The following is a 12,146-nucleotide window of genomic DNA, read 5'->3' on the forward strand; positions in this document are numbered from 1 at the left end:
CAGGAGAGTGTGTTTACAGCTAGAGACATACAGGTCAACTCGAAGAATCAAATCCCTGATCCTTCACTCAGTCTCCATCTCCTCCTCTCCCCTCTGTTGTTCTGTGGCTGTGGGGGCCGGGCTGGGGGGGCTTTGGTGGTCAGGGGCGAGCGGGGAGTGGTCTATGAGTGGAGGGGCCTCCCCCCTGGGGGAGTGGGGTAGAGGAGGACCTACAGAGTCTGGAGCTGTTCCCTCTGTACCAGCAGAAGTGTTCTCCTCCTTCTCCTTTACAGGAAGACTCCTCTCCTCCCTTCTCTTCTCCTCTCCAGGACTCCCCTCCTCCCTTCTCTTCTCCTCTCCAGGACACCCCTCCTCCCTTCTCTTCTCCTCTCCAGGACTCCCCTCCTCTCCAGGACTCCCCTCCTCCCCTCTTTTCCCCTCTCCAGGACTCCCCTCCTCCCTTCTTTTCTCCTCTTCAGGACTCCTCTCTTCTCCTCTTTTCTCCTCTTCTATCGGTAAAATCCCCCTCTCCTCCTCTCCAGCACTCCTCTCCTCCTCCCCTACAGGAGGAACCCCTTCTTCCTCCTCTGCTCCTCCCTCCTTCTCCTCTCTTGAACTCCTGCCCCCCCCCCCCTTCTCTTCAGGACTCTTCTCCTCCCCCTCCTTCCCAGTACTCCCCTCCCCCTCATTCTCTCCAGGACTCCCCATCTCCTCTCCTGGACTCCTGTCCTCCTCCTCCTCCTCCTCCTCCTCCTCGACAGGGGGGATGCCCCCAGCAGGAGACGGGGGCAGGTCATCCTCCACAGGGGCCATGTCCCCGTCCTCCATCTCATCCTCCACGGGAGGAATCATCCCTTCTTCCTTCACCCCCAGGAAGGTGGTGTCTGGGTAGAGGAGCTTCAATTGCTCCTCAAAGAACTCCTGCAGGAACAGGCCGGCGCTGCCAACCTCCGACTCCGCCTGGCAACACATCCCATAATAATAAACATCCCATAGTAGCAGGTAACCATGACATTTGATATGCATGACATCTGATGCACCATGTACTGTTTATGCTGAACTGATGTGGGATTAAAGTATAACTCTGAATGTTGGCAATCCATCCACCCATACCTTATAGATCTTGGAGCAGTTTTTGAAGATGAGTCGGACGTCAGCAACAAACTCCTCTGTGCTGCGGTAGTGAGCCCTGTCCTTGACCTCCGACCTCTCCCGGACATCCAGCTTGCTCTTCACCACAGATAGGTCGATGGGCGTGGCTATCACGTCTCTGTACCTGCGGAGCTCCTGAACAGAGTGACAAAGGTGGAAGAGTTAGTATCTGGATTATCGCCTATGAAGGAGAATGGAGGGAAGAAAGGAGGGGGGATGGAGGAGAGAGAAGAGGAGAGAGAGGAGAAGAGGGTAGAGAGGAAAGGAGGGAGGAGAGGAGTGGAGGGTAGAGAGGAAAGGAGGGAGGAGGAGAGAGAAGAAGGGAGAGAGGAGGAGAGAAAAGAGGAGAGAGGAGAAGAGGGTAGAGAGGACAGGAGGGAGAAGGAGAGAGAAGAGGGGAGAGGAGTGGAGGGTAGAGAGGAAAGGAGGGAGGAGGAGAGAGAAGGGAGAGAGGAGGAGAAGAGGGTAGAGAGGACAGGAGGGAGGAGAGAGAAGAGGGGAGGGTAGAGGGGACAGGAGGGAGGAGGGAAGATGAGGTGTGTACCGCTGGCGAGGCTGGCTCCTGGAAGTCAGTACTGAACTCGTTGCAGAAGATCCGCAGTAACAACCTCTCACACTTCTACAGAGACAGAAAGATCCAGTTAGCTCAATGTGACCGCGTGCGACAGGAAGCTGGTGATACAGCGATGCTCATCCTCAGCAGAGCCACGTACCCTGCGCTCCAGCGGGGGGAAGGCCTCTGTGCCTGGCTCCTCCTTCACACCTGCAGGATCCAGCTTGTCTCCTGGGTAAAGCATCTCCGGGGAGGCAAGGTCCCGGCAGAATGAGCAGAACCACTCTCCACTGGTCCAGGGGTGGAGCATGGTTTAGAGGACATGGTTGGAGGACATGGTTGGAGGACATGGTTTATACAGCAGAGCTCCTAAGCTGTGGGTGTCTATTAGGGTTTAGCCATGGCATCGTTAGTCTACAACCTAGCGAACTCTTAACCCCCCCCCCCCCCCCCCCCCCGCAACCCTGGAACTCTGGGCCCCTCCTCACCTGGGAGACTCCTTCAGGCTGGGGATGTGGCAGGCCAGGTGGAACACCTTGGGACACTTGTCACAGCAAAGCAGCTCTCCTCCGTTCTGACACACGGCACACCAGTCCTCGTTAGGGTCTTCTTCAGCTGCCTCGTTAGGAACCTCATTAGCTCCCTCCTCGTTAGGAACCTTGTTAGCCCCCTCCTCGTTAGGGCTGGCCTCGATAGGGGTCTCTGGAGCCTTCTCGGGCTCCTGGGTCTCTGGTTGCGGCTCTGCTGGCTCGGGGCCCGGGGGAGACGCCCCCTGCAGGCTGGGCTGAGACTGCACCCCTGTGCTGCTGTCTGGCAGGCTGGCCCCCGCGCTGGACTGCACCTGCAGGCAGCAGGGGGCAGGCGGTCACACACACAGGCAGGCAGACAGATCAGTTAAAGTAGTAGCTCCGCCAGCAACACTCACATAGCTGACTTCTTCATCATCCTCCGGCTCGTCCTTGATCACTATGATCGGTCCAGGAGAAGACCTCCTCCGCCGCTTGCTGGGTGGGGCTGGGGGCGGGGCCACAGGCTCGGAGCGCTTCCACGACACCGTCCTACACACAAACACAGATTAGACAGTCCTACACACAAACAGATTAGACAGCAACCGTGTGTGTGTGCGTGTGAGTGAGGAGGTCACAAAAGGTTACAGTGTGAGTAAAGAGGGGGGTTGAAATAGACAGCAGTATACTTCTGAACACAACTACTACTTGTGTACTAAACAGGTTTACAACGTGTGTGTGTGTGTGTGTGTGTGTGTGTGTGTGTATGTACAACAGTGTGTAAGATGTGATGGACAGAAAGGGACACCAACCCAGTATTGGCCTCCGAGGACGACGGTTTGGACATGGGTGAGTTCTGTCTTCCTTGAGCTTCAGAGACAGACGGGTTAGAAACAGGTCTACATGGTACTCATGCAGGTCTACATGGTACTCATGCAGGTCTACATGGTACTCATGCAGGTCTACATGGTACTCATGCAGGTCTACATGGTACTCATGCAGGTCTACATGGTACTCATGCAGGTCTACATGGTACTCATGCAGGTCTACATGGTACTCATGCAGTTCTACATCAGAGGAAGACTGTGTCAAGACATACCGGTCCTGTCAGAGGCCAGCGTGGGGGCGTGGGAGGGTCTGGGGAGGGAGATGGTGGGGGCTGACGACGGCTCACTCCTCCGCAGGTAGGACGATGGCTCCACCATGCCCCTCTGGAACATCGACAGGGAAAGGTTAGGTTTACAGGGATACTGCTATGGTAGTACAGGGATACTGCTATGGGTTTTACACCTCCCACACCCTGACCGAGGCTGTGCTGCCTACCTGGTGCAGCGAGGGGCTGATGGTGTTGGTGAGGGAGTGGGGGAAGCGCGAGGCCCCGGGTCCCTGAAGGGTCTCCAGGGGTTTGGGGGGGAAGCCAGACCCGTGGATCAGCTCTCTCAGAGACTGCAGTCGGAGGGAGAGATCTCACACACAAGCTATACACCAGCAAGCACGCTGCACACACACACACACACGCTCTATACACACACACCCCCACCCGAACCTTCGAGCCTCCTACCTGAGGGGGGAACCCCGAGTTTCCGAGCATGGAGGGGGGGCTCCTGGCGTTGGCGTGGGGGGGGGCGTACCTCCGGCCCTGCTGGCTCAGGCTGGGGTGGCCCTGGGAGGGGGAGCCCCCCTGGAGCGGCCGGCTGGGGGGGGCGGGGGCCCCGGGACCAGGCAGCCTCTGGTACCAGGACCAGTGGTTGGGCGGCCGGCTGGGCTGCTGGGCCAGCTTCTCCACCTGCAGTTGCAGCTGGGCCAGGGTGCTCTGCCTCTGCTGCGCCGCGCTGGAGAATGCTGCACCATGGGGGGGCTCTGCCCGGGGGCCTGGGGGGCCGGGAGGCTGGGGGAATGCTTGCATGGGGCCGGCCTGGCGACCAGGGACACGCTCCACCACCAGGGAGCCTGGAGGAAATTTTGTCACTTAGCAGACGCTCTTATCCAGAGCGACTTACAGTAAGTACAGGGACATTCTCCCCGAGGCAAGTAGGGTGAAGTGCCTCGCCCAAGGACACAACGTCATTTGGTACGGCCGGGAACCTTCTGATTAATAGCCTGATTCCCTAACTGCTCAGCCATCTGACCCCCGGACAGGACACACACACACACACGTACAACTTAGGGTTAAAGTCATGGCCTAACCGTAGTCATAGTCAGTCAGGGTTAGACAGGTTAGGGCTAGGGGCCAGGATCAGGGTCAGAGGTTAAAGGTCAGGGGCCGGTTGCACAAAACACCTGAAGTTAATATTTTCCTTAAAGTCAGAGTTAAGGTTTCCTTAAAATATAATCGGTTGCACAAAGCACCCTTAAGTATTTTCCTTAAGGTTTCCTTAGATGTTCCTTTCAGTATTTAAGGTTTTCTCATTATCTTGGTCTTATACTTAAGGATTCCCTTAAAGTTCGCTAAAGCATTGCACGATAGCAAACAAAGTAAGGAAGAAAACTTAAGGTACCTCTGACTGATTCTTTACAGCAACATGGCCGAGTTTATGGAGATAAATTAACCCATCCCACACCTATAGCACTGTTAGGCTATTGTGCTGCAGTCTAAACATAAAGGCTATTTATGCGTCGGCTATCGCTGTAAGTAGCTAGACTCACGTCGGTAAGAGTAAAGATCTCATTTTGATCTACACAGTGAGAAGAAGTAGCTCTTACTTAACATTACTGTGTAGCAACAAGACCTACAAGTAAAGTTGATATCACCAGTTTTATTGGACTCCCTCCTGTAATTGGTTATCTCTTTTTTGGACATAACAATCCATATCATGGGGGTCAGGTGGCTGAGCGGTTAGAGAAACAGGCTATTAATCAGAAGGTTGCTGGTTCGATTCCTGGCCTTTTGTAAGATGATGCACTAGCGATACAACTGAACAAACGTGGTCTCTGTGGAAACGGTCTAATTTTACTGCTGTGAAATCACGTTAAATGTAGTATATCCCTTAAAGGGGCGATTGACTGGGTTTTTGGGGTATTTCACACTGTTAAGGTCTCCGAATAGGGTATGCAACATTGGTTGGGCTAAAAATGGCCCGGGTGCTGTTCTATGCCCCCTTATACATCCAGTGAAATTTTCCCAGGAAAAACGCTAAATTCAGTTAGCTCTAGCTATCTTGCTGAAAAATAGATCTGGACAAACATCTTGAATTGTAGTTTTACATGACAACACAGGTTATTTATTTGAATGAAACACAGTCAGGAACATGAAATAACGTTAGCTCCATTGCCAATAAACTAGGCCAAATCATCACACATTCAACCTATGCTCTTGCGTTAGCAAGCTAAACTAGTTAACATGCCTACAGTCTAGGTGTTTTCGCTATCTAAACATTAGCACATGGTGCCGCCCCTCTGCTCCTCATTAGCATTTAAAGCTACAGACACCAAAACAGCACGTTCTGAGGAAAGCTCCTTGTGGGACTGCTAGTAGCGGCTGTAATTCTGCACCAAGGCTGAATTTCAGGAAAGAGACTTCTGATACAGTATTAGGGGACCACTAAGGCCTATATAAAAGCATCCAAAAACAGCATGTTGTGTCACCTTTAAGGGATTCTGTGCAACACCCTGAAGTAAATCCCTTAGCTAAGAAGAAATTGACCCTTAAGTGTCATAATTAAGGAAAAAACTTAAGGTGTTTTGTGCAACCGGCCCCAGGGTTCTTACCCAGGTCCACATTGGAGGCCCAGAAGCTTGAGCGGCACTGGAAGCGGACGGAGCTCTGAGGCACGATGGAGGCGCTGCAGTTGGCCCTCATCAGGTAGTGGATCTGGCAGAGGATCTGGAACACACAGACAACACTTAGCTCAACACCACACTTACCCCTACACGTACCCGGCACTACATTTACTCCGACACAACTTTACGCCTAACACAGACTAACATTTGCCTCTTAAGACATTTACCACAATGGATTACGCCACCCAAAAATTCATAATAAAATTAACCAGTAAGGTACCAGTCTCTTGCAGTAGAGCAGAGCCGTGCCACTGTGATTGGCTGTGGCCCACTTGGTGAAGCTGATGACATGGTCGAGGTGTCTGGTGAGGGAGCTGACGTCATCCTGCTGCTTGCGGAGGCCAGACTCGTGGTCCTTAGTCAGCGTCTGGAGGAACATCACCTGCTCAGGTATCACCATAGCAACACCCTACACCGAATAACATCACCACAGCAACACCCTATGCCGAATAACATCACAGTACACTCAATGACATGAGTAATATGATGACGTACAGGTAGGCACAGGGATGACATACAGCAGGTGTTACAGACAGGGTTAGGGTTAGACAGACAGGGTTAGACAGACAGGGTTAGACAGACAGGGTTAGGGTTAGACAGACAGGGTTAGACAGACAGGGTTAGGGTTAGACAGACAGGGTTAGGGTTAGACAGACAGGGTTAGGGTTAGACAGACAGGGTTAGGGTTAGACAGACAGGGTGACCATATACAGCATGTCCTATATCATATAACAGACGAACCTCCAGCTGATTCACCAGGATCTTGCCTTTTCTGTTGATCTCCAGGATCAAGTTGCAGATGGACTTCTTGATTTCGTTGGTGACGGACTTGCGGTTCTCATCCACTTGCTGCAGCCTGAACGTAGAAAGATGGAAAACGTAAATGACTTGAGGACAAGTCTGTGTACAAATCTGTCTCTTCCAACTGGACTGTCCACGCCAGTCTCAGTTGTTTGTTACAATGAATACTTGCTTTATGTCTCAACTGTATTGCGAGGGGTCTGAACAGCAGTGACAGATTAAACAGTTTGAAGCCGGTATTCTTGTGTTGAGTTAACTCTAACTGACACAGAGGAAGAGTTAACCCTGACACACAGAGGAAGATTTAACCCTGACACACAGAGGAAGAGTTAACCCTGACACACAGAGGAAGAGTTAACCCTGACACACAGAGGAAGAGTTAACCCTGACACACAGAAGGAGAGCAGTTACCCGCTGTTGATGCAGTTGGAGACCTCCTCTATTGCCTTCCTCTTCTCCTGCAGCTGCAGGGTCATGTTCTCCAGGTGCTGCCGGTGGTTCCTGTAGGCATCCTCCAGGAACTGGTAGCTGGAGGAGGGGAGATGTGAGGACAAGAGAGGGAAGATGTGAGGAGTGGAGGGAAGAGGAAAGGTGAGGCCCTGAGGTGGAGGTGTGGGTGAACATACTTGTGGTCTTTGTGTTTCAGCAGCTGACAGTCTCTGCAGGTGAGGCGGTCGCATGTCTCACAGAACAGCTTCAGAGGCTCCTGCTTGTGAATGTCACAGAACACGGGCTTCTGGGTGGACAGACCCACTGCATCTGGAGACACACACATCAGACACACACACACGCGTCAGACACACGCGTCAGACACACGCGTCAGACACACAACATGGGGGGGGAGAGCTCACCTGGTGACATCTCCTCCTTCTGGCGGATGGTATGGTCTCTAGTGAACTTGACTCTCTGGTGAGCTTCCACACAGGTCACACACAGGAACTCCACACACTCCACACAGTAGCCCGTGGCCTCCGTGTTGTCATCACAGCTCATACACACCTGGAGAGAGGCCATGAAAGGAAGGGGTTTCAGATAGGCTGAGAGAGAAGCAGGGAGGTGTGGAGTGACCAAGAGAGGAGGGGAAAGAGAGGAGCAGGGAGGTGCAGAGTGACCAGGGGAAGGAGCAGATGGCAGAGGGTTGTGTCGTGACCAGGAGAGGAGGAGGGAGGAGCAGGGAGGTGTGGAGTGACCAGGAGAGGAGGGGGTTGTGGAGGGACCTGGAGAAGAGCAGATGGCAGAGGGTTGTGGAGTGACAAGGAGAGGAGCAGATGGTGTCTAAGAGGTGGAGCAGCACACCTGTCCGCTCTTCTCAACAGTGCTGCTGGGAACCTCCACCGAGTCCTTCACAAAGAAGTTATCCAGCACATCCACGTCCCAGCACTCCTGCCGACACACTGGGCAGCGCAAAGCGCTGACTGGAACCAGGATACAACACAGATGAACAGACATAACCCTAACACACATACTACCTGCTATCTACACTGTGGGGAGTATGTGAGGCTCCATGACTGGACTGCAAATCAAGAAATTACAGGTTAAAATGTTCATCTGTATGTCGCTTTAAATACAACGTCTGCTAAATTAGTCACATAAAAAAATATATATATATATATGCGCTAAATAACAGACGGGTCTCACGTGGCTTTGCGTTGTCGATATGAAGTTGTGGATCCCGCCTTGGGTCGGCAGACGTCCTGGAGGGCGGTGGCAGGCACCGCTTGCAGAAGGAGTGAAGACACGGCAGAAGCTTCGGCTCTCGATTGTGGAAATTTAACTTGCAGACAGGACACGTATCCATCAGGCCGAAGGTACCTTGCTTTGCCCTTTCCTCCTCGGCTGGCAAGCTTTCCGCTTCGTTCTCCACAATGATGACAATGTCATCGTTGTCAATATTTTCTGGGCTATCCATTGTCTATATCCAACTCTCACAAAGGTGATTGTTAATGTGCCTGTGCGTGGCAAGCCTTTAACATGAAGCAGGATATCGTAGTTTGTGCTAGCTATGTTTGTGCTATGCTGTTAGCTAGCTACGCTAACTACCAACTGAACCGTAGCCGAGGTCTGATGACCAGCTGACAGGTATAGCTAACCAGAAACAGAGGTTAATGTAACAGTCATATAGTATGTATTCATAGCTAGGACATACTGGCCACCGTTAGCCAAAGGTATTAAATAATGCACTCAACCGTTTCTCGTTGAAAAGCTAACTTTGGCCATGTACTGGACCTAGCTCACACATCCTGCCACAAAGAAAACATATCACGTAAAGAAATACTGTAGAGGAACCACCGATAGTACAACCCGAAAATGATCGTACACACATAATATGAGTAATGCTGTATCAACCCTATGTATCTCACTTACGTTATATGGTAACATATGCAGTTATTTAAAATGTAGCTCGCTACGAGGAGGACGGCCATCTGTGCGTTATTATCTTCACACACTCATTACCCAGAGAGCATTGCGCAGTTACGTTTTGATACAGTGGCTGTCGAAGGTCAAACATGTTTGGTTAACGCAAGGTAACGACTGGCCAGGAACTTATCTTCGACGCTGCAGGGAACAAAGTGCACGTGATTCTTGTTCCTTCAACCAATAAACAAAGTCAAATTGTAGTTAAATAATTTAATTATTGGGTGTGCTCAAGCCTTAGGCGAGAGCACACCCAATATTGTTTATTTTCGCCCCCCCTAAAACTCAGTCAATATTTGGCCTACATAGACAATCTAGGTGTCAAAAGTTTCGTCTTGGTAGCGATTGAGTTGCTTCTATTGGGATTTACGTTACGTTGCATGGTTTAGGCTCAAGTTAAGTTTTTGTGGCGAAAAGTGAAGCTAACGGTGGCTAATTTGCTAGCCACAGTCACTGACGTTACTAACGTCAGTACGTCACTAACGTCACGAAAACACGCGTGACTACCTGTAGCAGAACAGTCGTTTCGCACCTGTTAACTTGGGGGATAGCTAGGCTAACTATAGCTTTACTGCAAGGCAGCTGCAGAAACGCCACAGGTAAAGAGGCCAGGGTGATAACTATTTACTCATTTTACTTTGTGATGTGAAACACAATTGTGAAATGTAATGTACAATATTAGCTGATATTATTAAGGAAGTAGGCCCACATCTACTTTCGGAAGCGGTAGTCTACTATTTCACTGAAGCATTAGCATCATGACATTAGCCCGGGCAACACATACTACAGTGGTCTATGATGCATCTGTTTTCAATCATTAAAATATACATTCCTCACAAATACATTTTCGTTGTAGGATTTATTATGACATTACATTACAAGTAAACGATTTGTTGGTGAAATTATCATTACCTGTGGTTTCAAACCAGTGTTGCTCTCTACAACGCTGTACTGTAGCCTACGCGAGACACACGACAAAAACATCTACACAGCTGTTTAGGAAGTCAAACGGCGACAGAACATTTTCGGCACTCCCCTTACTTAAATCAAGTCTTTCAATAGGTGAAACTATCTGACTAACCTGAACTTCATTGCCACAGCCTAAACTTTGTCAATCTGTTCAAGAAAATAATTAATAAAAATGTACAATTAATTTCAGCCTAAACCGTACAACGGAACGTTAGATCGAATTCAACCAACGCAATCGCTACCAAGACGAACACAGCAGTAGTCTAGTACTGTACTGTAGTAGAATTTACCGGGGCAGCTTCTCCACACAGGGCTATATCGCATTTTGCGTTGTTACTGACAATGATCGCTACCAGTGAGCTTTTTTATGAATGAGCGATTTTCCACTAAATAAATGTCAAGCTTATTTACGTTTTTGGGGGCATATTTTCAGTTAGCAGATGGTACTGTTTGAATCGCGATTCCATCTTCTACTGCCGGTAACGTCGTAGAATAATCTTCAAAGGGGGTTCTTTATTCATGAATGAATGCAATATAAGTAGGCTACATGCCTGCAATATCACGAGAAGGGAAAACTTTTTGGGGGGTCCAAGTCTTAATTACGGGGGTCAAATCCCAATGACAATGGGGGGGGGGTTACGATTACAGGTAAATGCAAAGCTCCGGGCCCCCGTAAGAAGTTACATTGCTTTACCGCTCAACCTAAATGCTGAGTGTTAGCATGGGCGCTCAGGTCTCAGATCAAATAAGAAGACTTAGAAGCAAAACAATATTAGTTTATACTCGTGTATATAGCAAATGATCCCACTGATGATTTCACCAACAACATTTTGTTATTTCTATTCTATCTCTGACAGTTGGTTGAAAACCTTTCTGTTGCGGCATGTTCCGTCTAGCTTGTCTTGGACGGACTTTTCTGACCAAAAACTCCTAAACAAGTTTCCGCCTGTGACCAATTTGTTTCAAGTCTTTTCTAGACATAGTATTACTATGTATTTATTTTTTGTTGTTGCTTGAAATGTTACGTTATATGTTCCCGCCAGTTTCGGTTAATAGGATGACAGTTACAAAGTATATAAAGCATGCGCTTCCTGTAATGATGCGATGAAAAAGTTGTGTGATAGGACAACAAAAAAAACAGAGTTCACTACAGAGAACATCTGTGTTGCAGAACTTGCTGTTTAATTGTCTGTCTGTTAATTGGATCAGTGTTGCTACACTTAGTAATATTATAGGTGTGTTTGACTTCTTGCGGCGCCAACAAGCAGGAATTTACATTTAGCAGACGCTCTTATCCAGAGCGATTTACAGTAAGTACATACACAATCCCCCAAAGCATATAGGGTGAAGTGCCTTGCTCAAGGACACAACGTCTTTTTGCACAGCCGGGAATCGAACTGGCAACCTTCAGATTACTAGCCCGGCTCCCTAACCGCTCAGCCACCTGACTCCCTTCAGGAATGTCCGACTTTACAGAGCCGTAAAACAAGCAGCAACTCTCGCCGGTCGTTTCATGCAGCCGCAGTCGATGTCGAACACACTTATTAACACTCTGCCTTACCAACAACAGTATTCCCTTTTTAAGGTAAATAGCCAATGGATGGTGATAGGGGCCCGAATATATATATATTTTTTTACACCTGGGCCCACCATGATTAAGCTGCTACTGATCCTTTGTACATCGTTGATTGTCATTTTGGGGAAACAACCCAAACTCATCATAAAAAACGGCATTTTGGGTTTAACCCTTGTGCTGCCTTCGGGTCACATGACCCAAAGGTTCATAACGAACCATCGTTGTGTTTACCCAATTTTACCCAATACAAAAACAAATAAAAAATAATTTTCTTTTAACCATTCCAATGTGGGGGGTCTGAGACAGCCCGACAGTTAAAAGAAAATGCTTCACTTTGTTTTTGTATGAGGTAAATTTGTCGCAATACCACGGTGGGTCACAATGACTGATGGGTCAGAATGACCCGAAGATAACA

General features: G+C 49.5%; 1 protein-coding gene across 1 annotated transcript; it reads right to left on the reverse strand.

Annotated features, from left to right (window-relative positions):
- Window positions 1-63: 63 nt before the first annotated feature.
- trim24 (tripartite motif containing 24) lies at window positions 64-9,198 on the reverse strand. The gene is made up of 19 exons (XM_067254923.1): window positions 8,410-9,198; window positions 8,068-8,186; window positions 7,623-7,770; window positions 7,398-7,530; window positions 7,183-7,299; window positions 6,712-6,826; window positions 6,191-6,337; window positions 5,899-6,013; window positions 3,752-4,140; window positions 3,514-3,636; window positions 3,290-3,401; window positions 3,003-3,060; window positions 2,610-2,742; window positions 2,173-2,525; window positions 1,845-1,974; window positions 1,676-1,750; window positions 1,093-1,266; window positions 665-939; window positions 64-184 (listed from the first exon to the last, which is right to left on the reverse strand). The coding sequence occupies exons 1-19, from the start codon at window positions 8,678-8,680 to the stop codon at window positions 64-66; spliced, it is 3,108 nt and encodes a 1,035-aa protein (XP_067111024.1). The 5' UTR covers window positions 8,681-9,198.
- Between the last annotated feature and the right edge of the window lie 2,948 nt (window positions 9,199-12,146).

The sequence above is a fragment of the Osmerus mordax genome, chromosome 17, assembly GCF_038355195.1.
Source record: "Osmerus mordax isolate fOsmMor3 chromosome 17, fOsmMor3.pri, whole genome shotgun sequence".
Classification (NCBI taxonomy): Eukaryota; Metazoa; Chordata; class Actinopteri; order Osmeriformes; family Osmeridae; genus Osmerus; species Osmerus mordax.

Excerpts from the sequence above, each read along its gene's own strand:
- trim24 (XM_067254923.1), bottom strand. The coding sequence starts at position 8,680 with ATGGATAGCCCAGAAAATATTGACAACGATGACATTGTCATCATTGTG. Across the intron at positions 3,402-3,513 it reads TCAGCCCCTCGCTGCACCAG|AGGGGCATGGTGGAGCCATC; the intron begins GTAGGCAGCACA and ends TCGATGTTCCAG. Across the intron at positions 185-664 it reads GGGAGTCCTGGAGAGAATGA|GGGGGAGGCCCCTCCACTCA; the intron begins GGGGGAGGGGAG and ends CCACTCCCCCAG.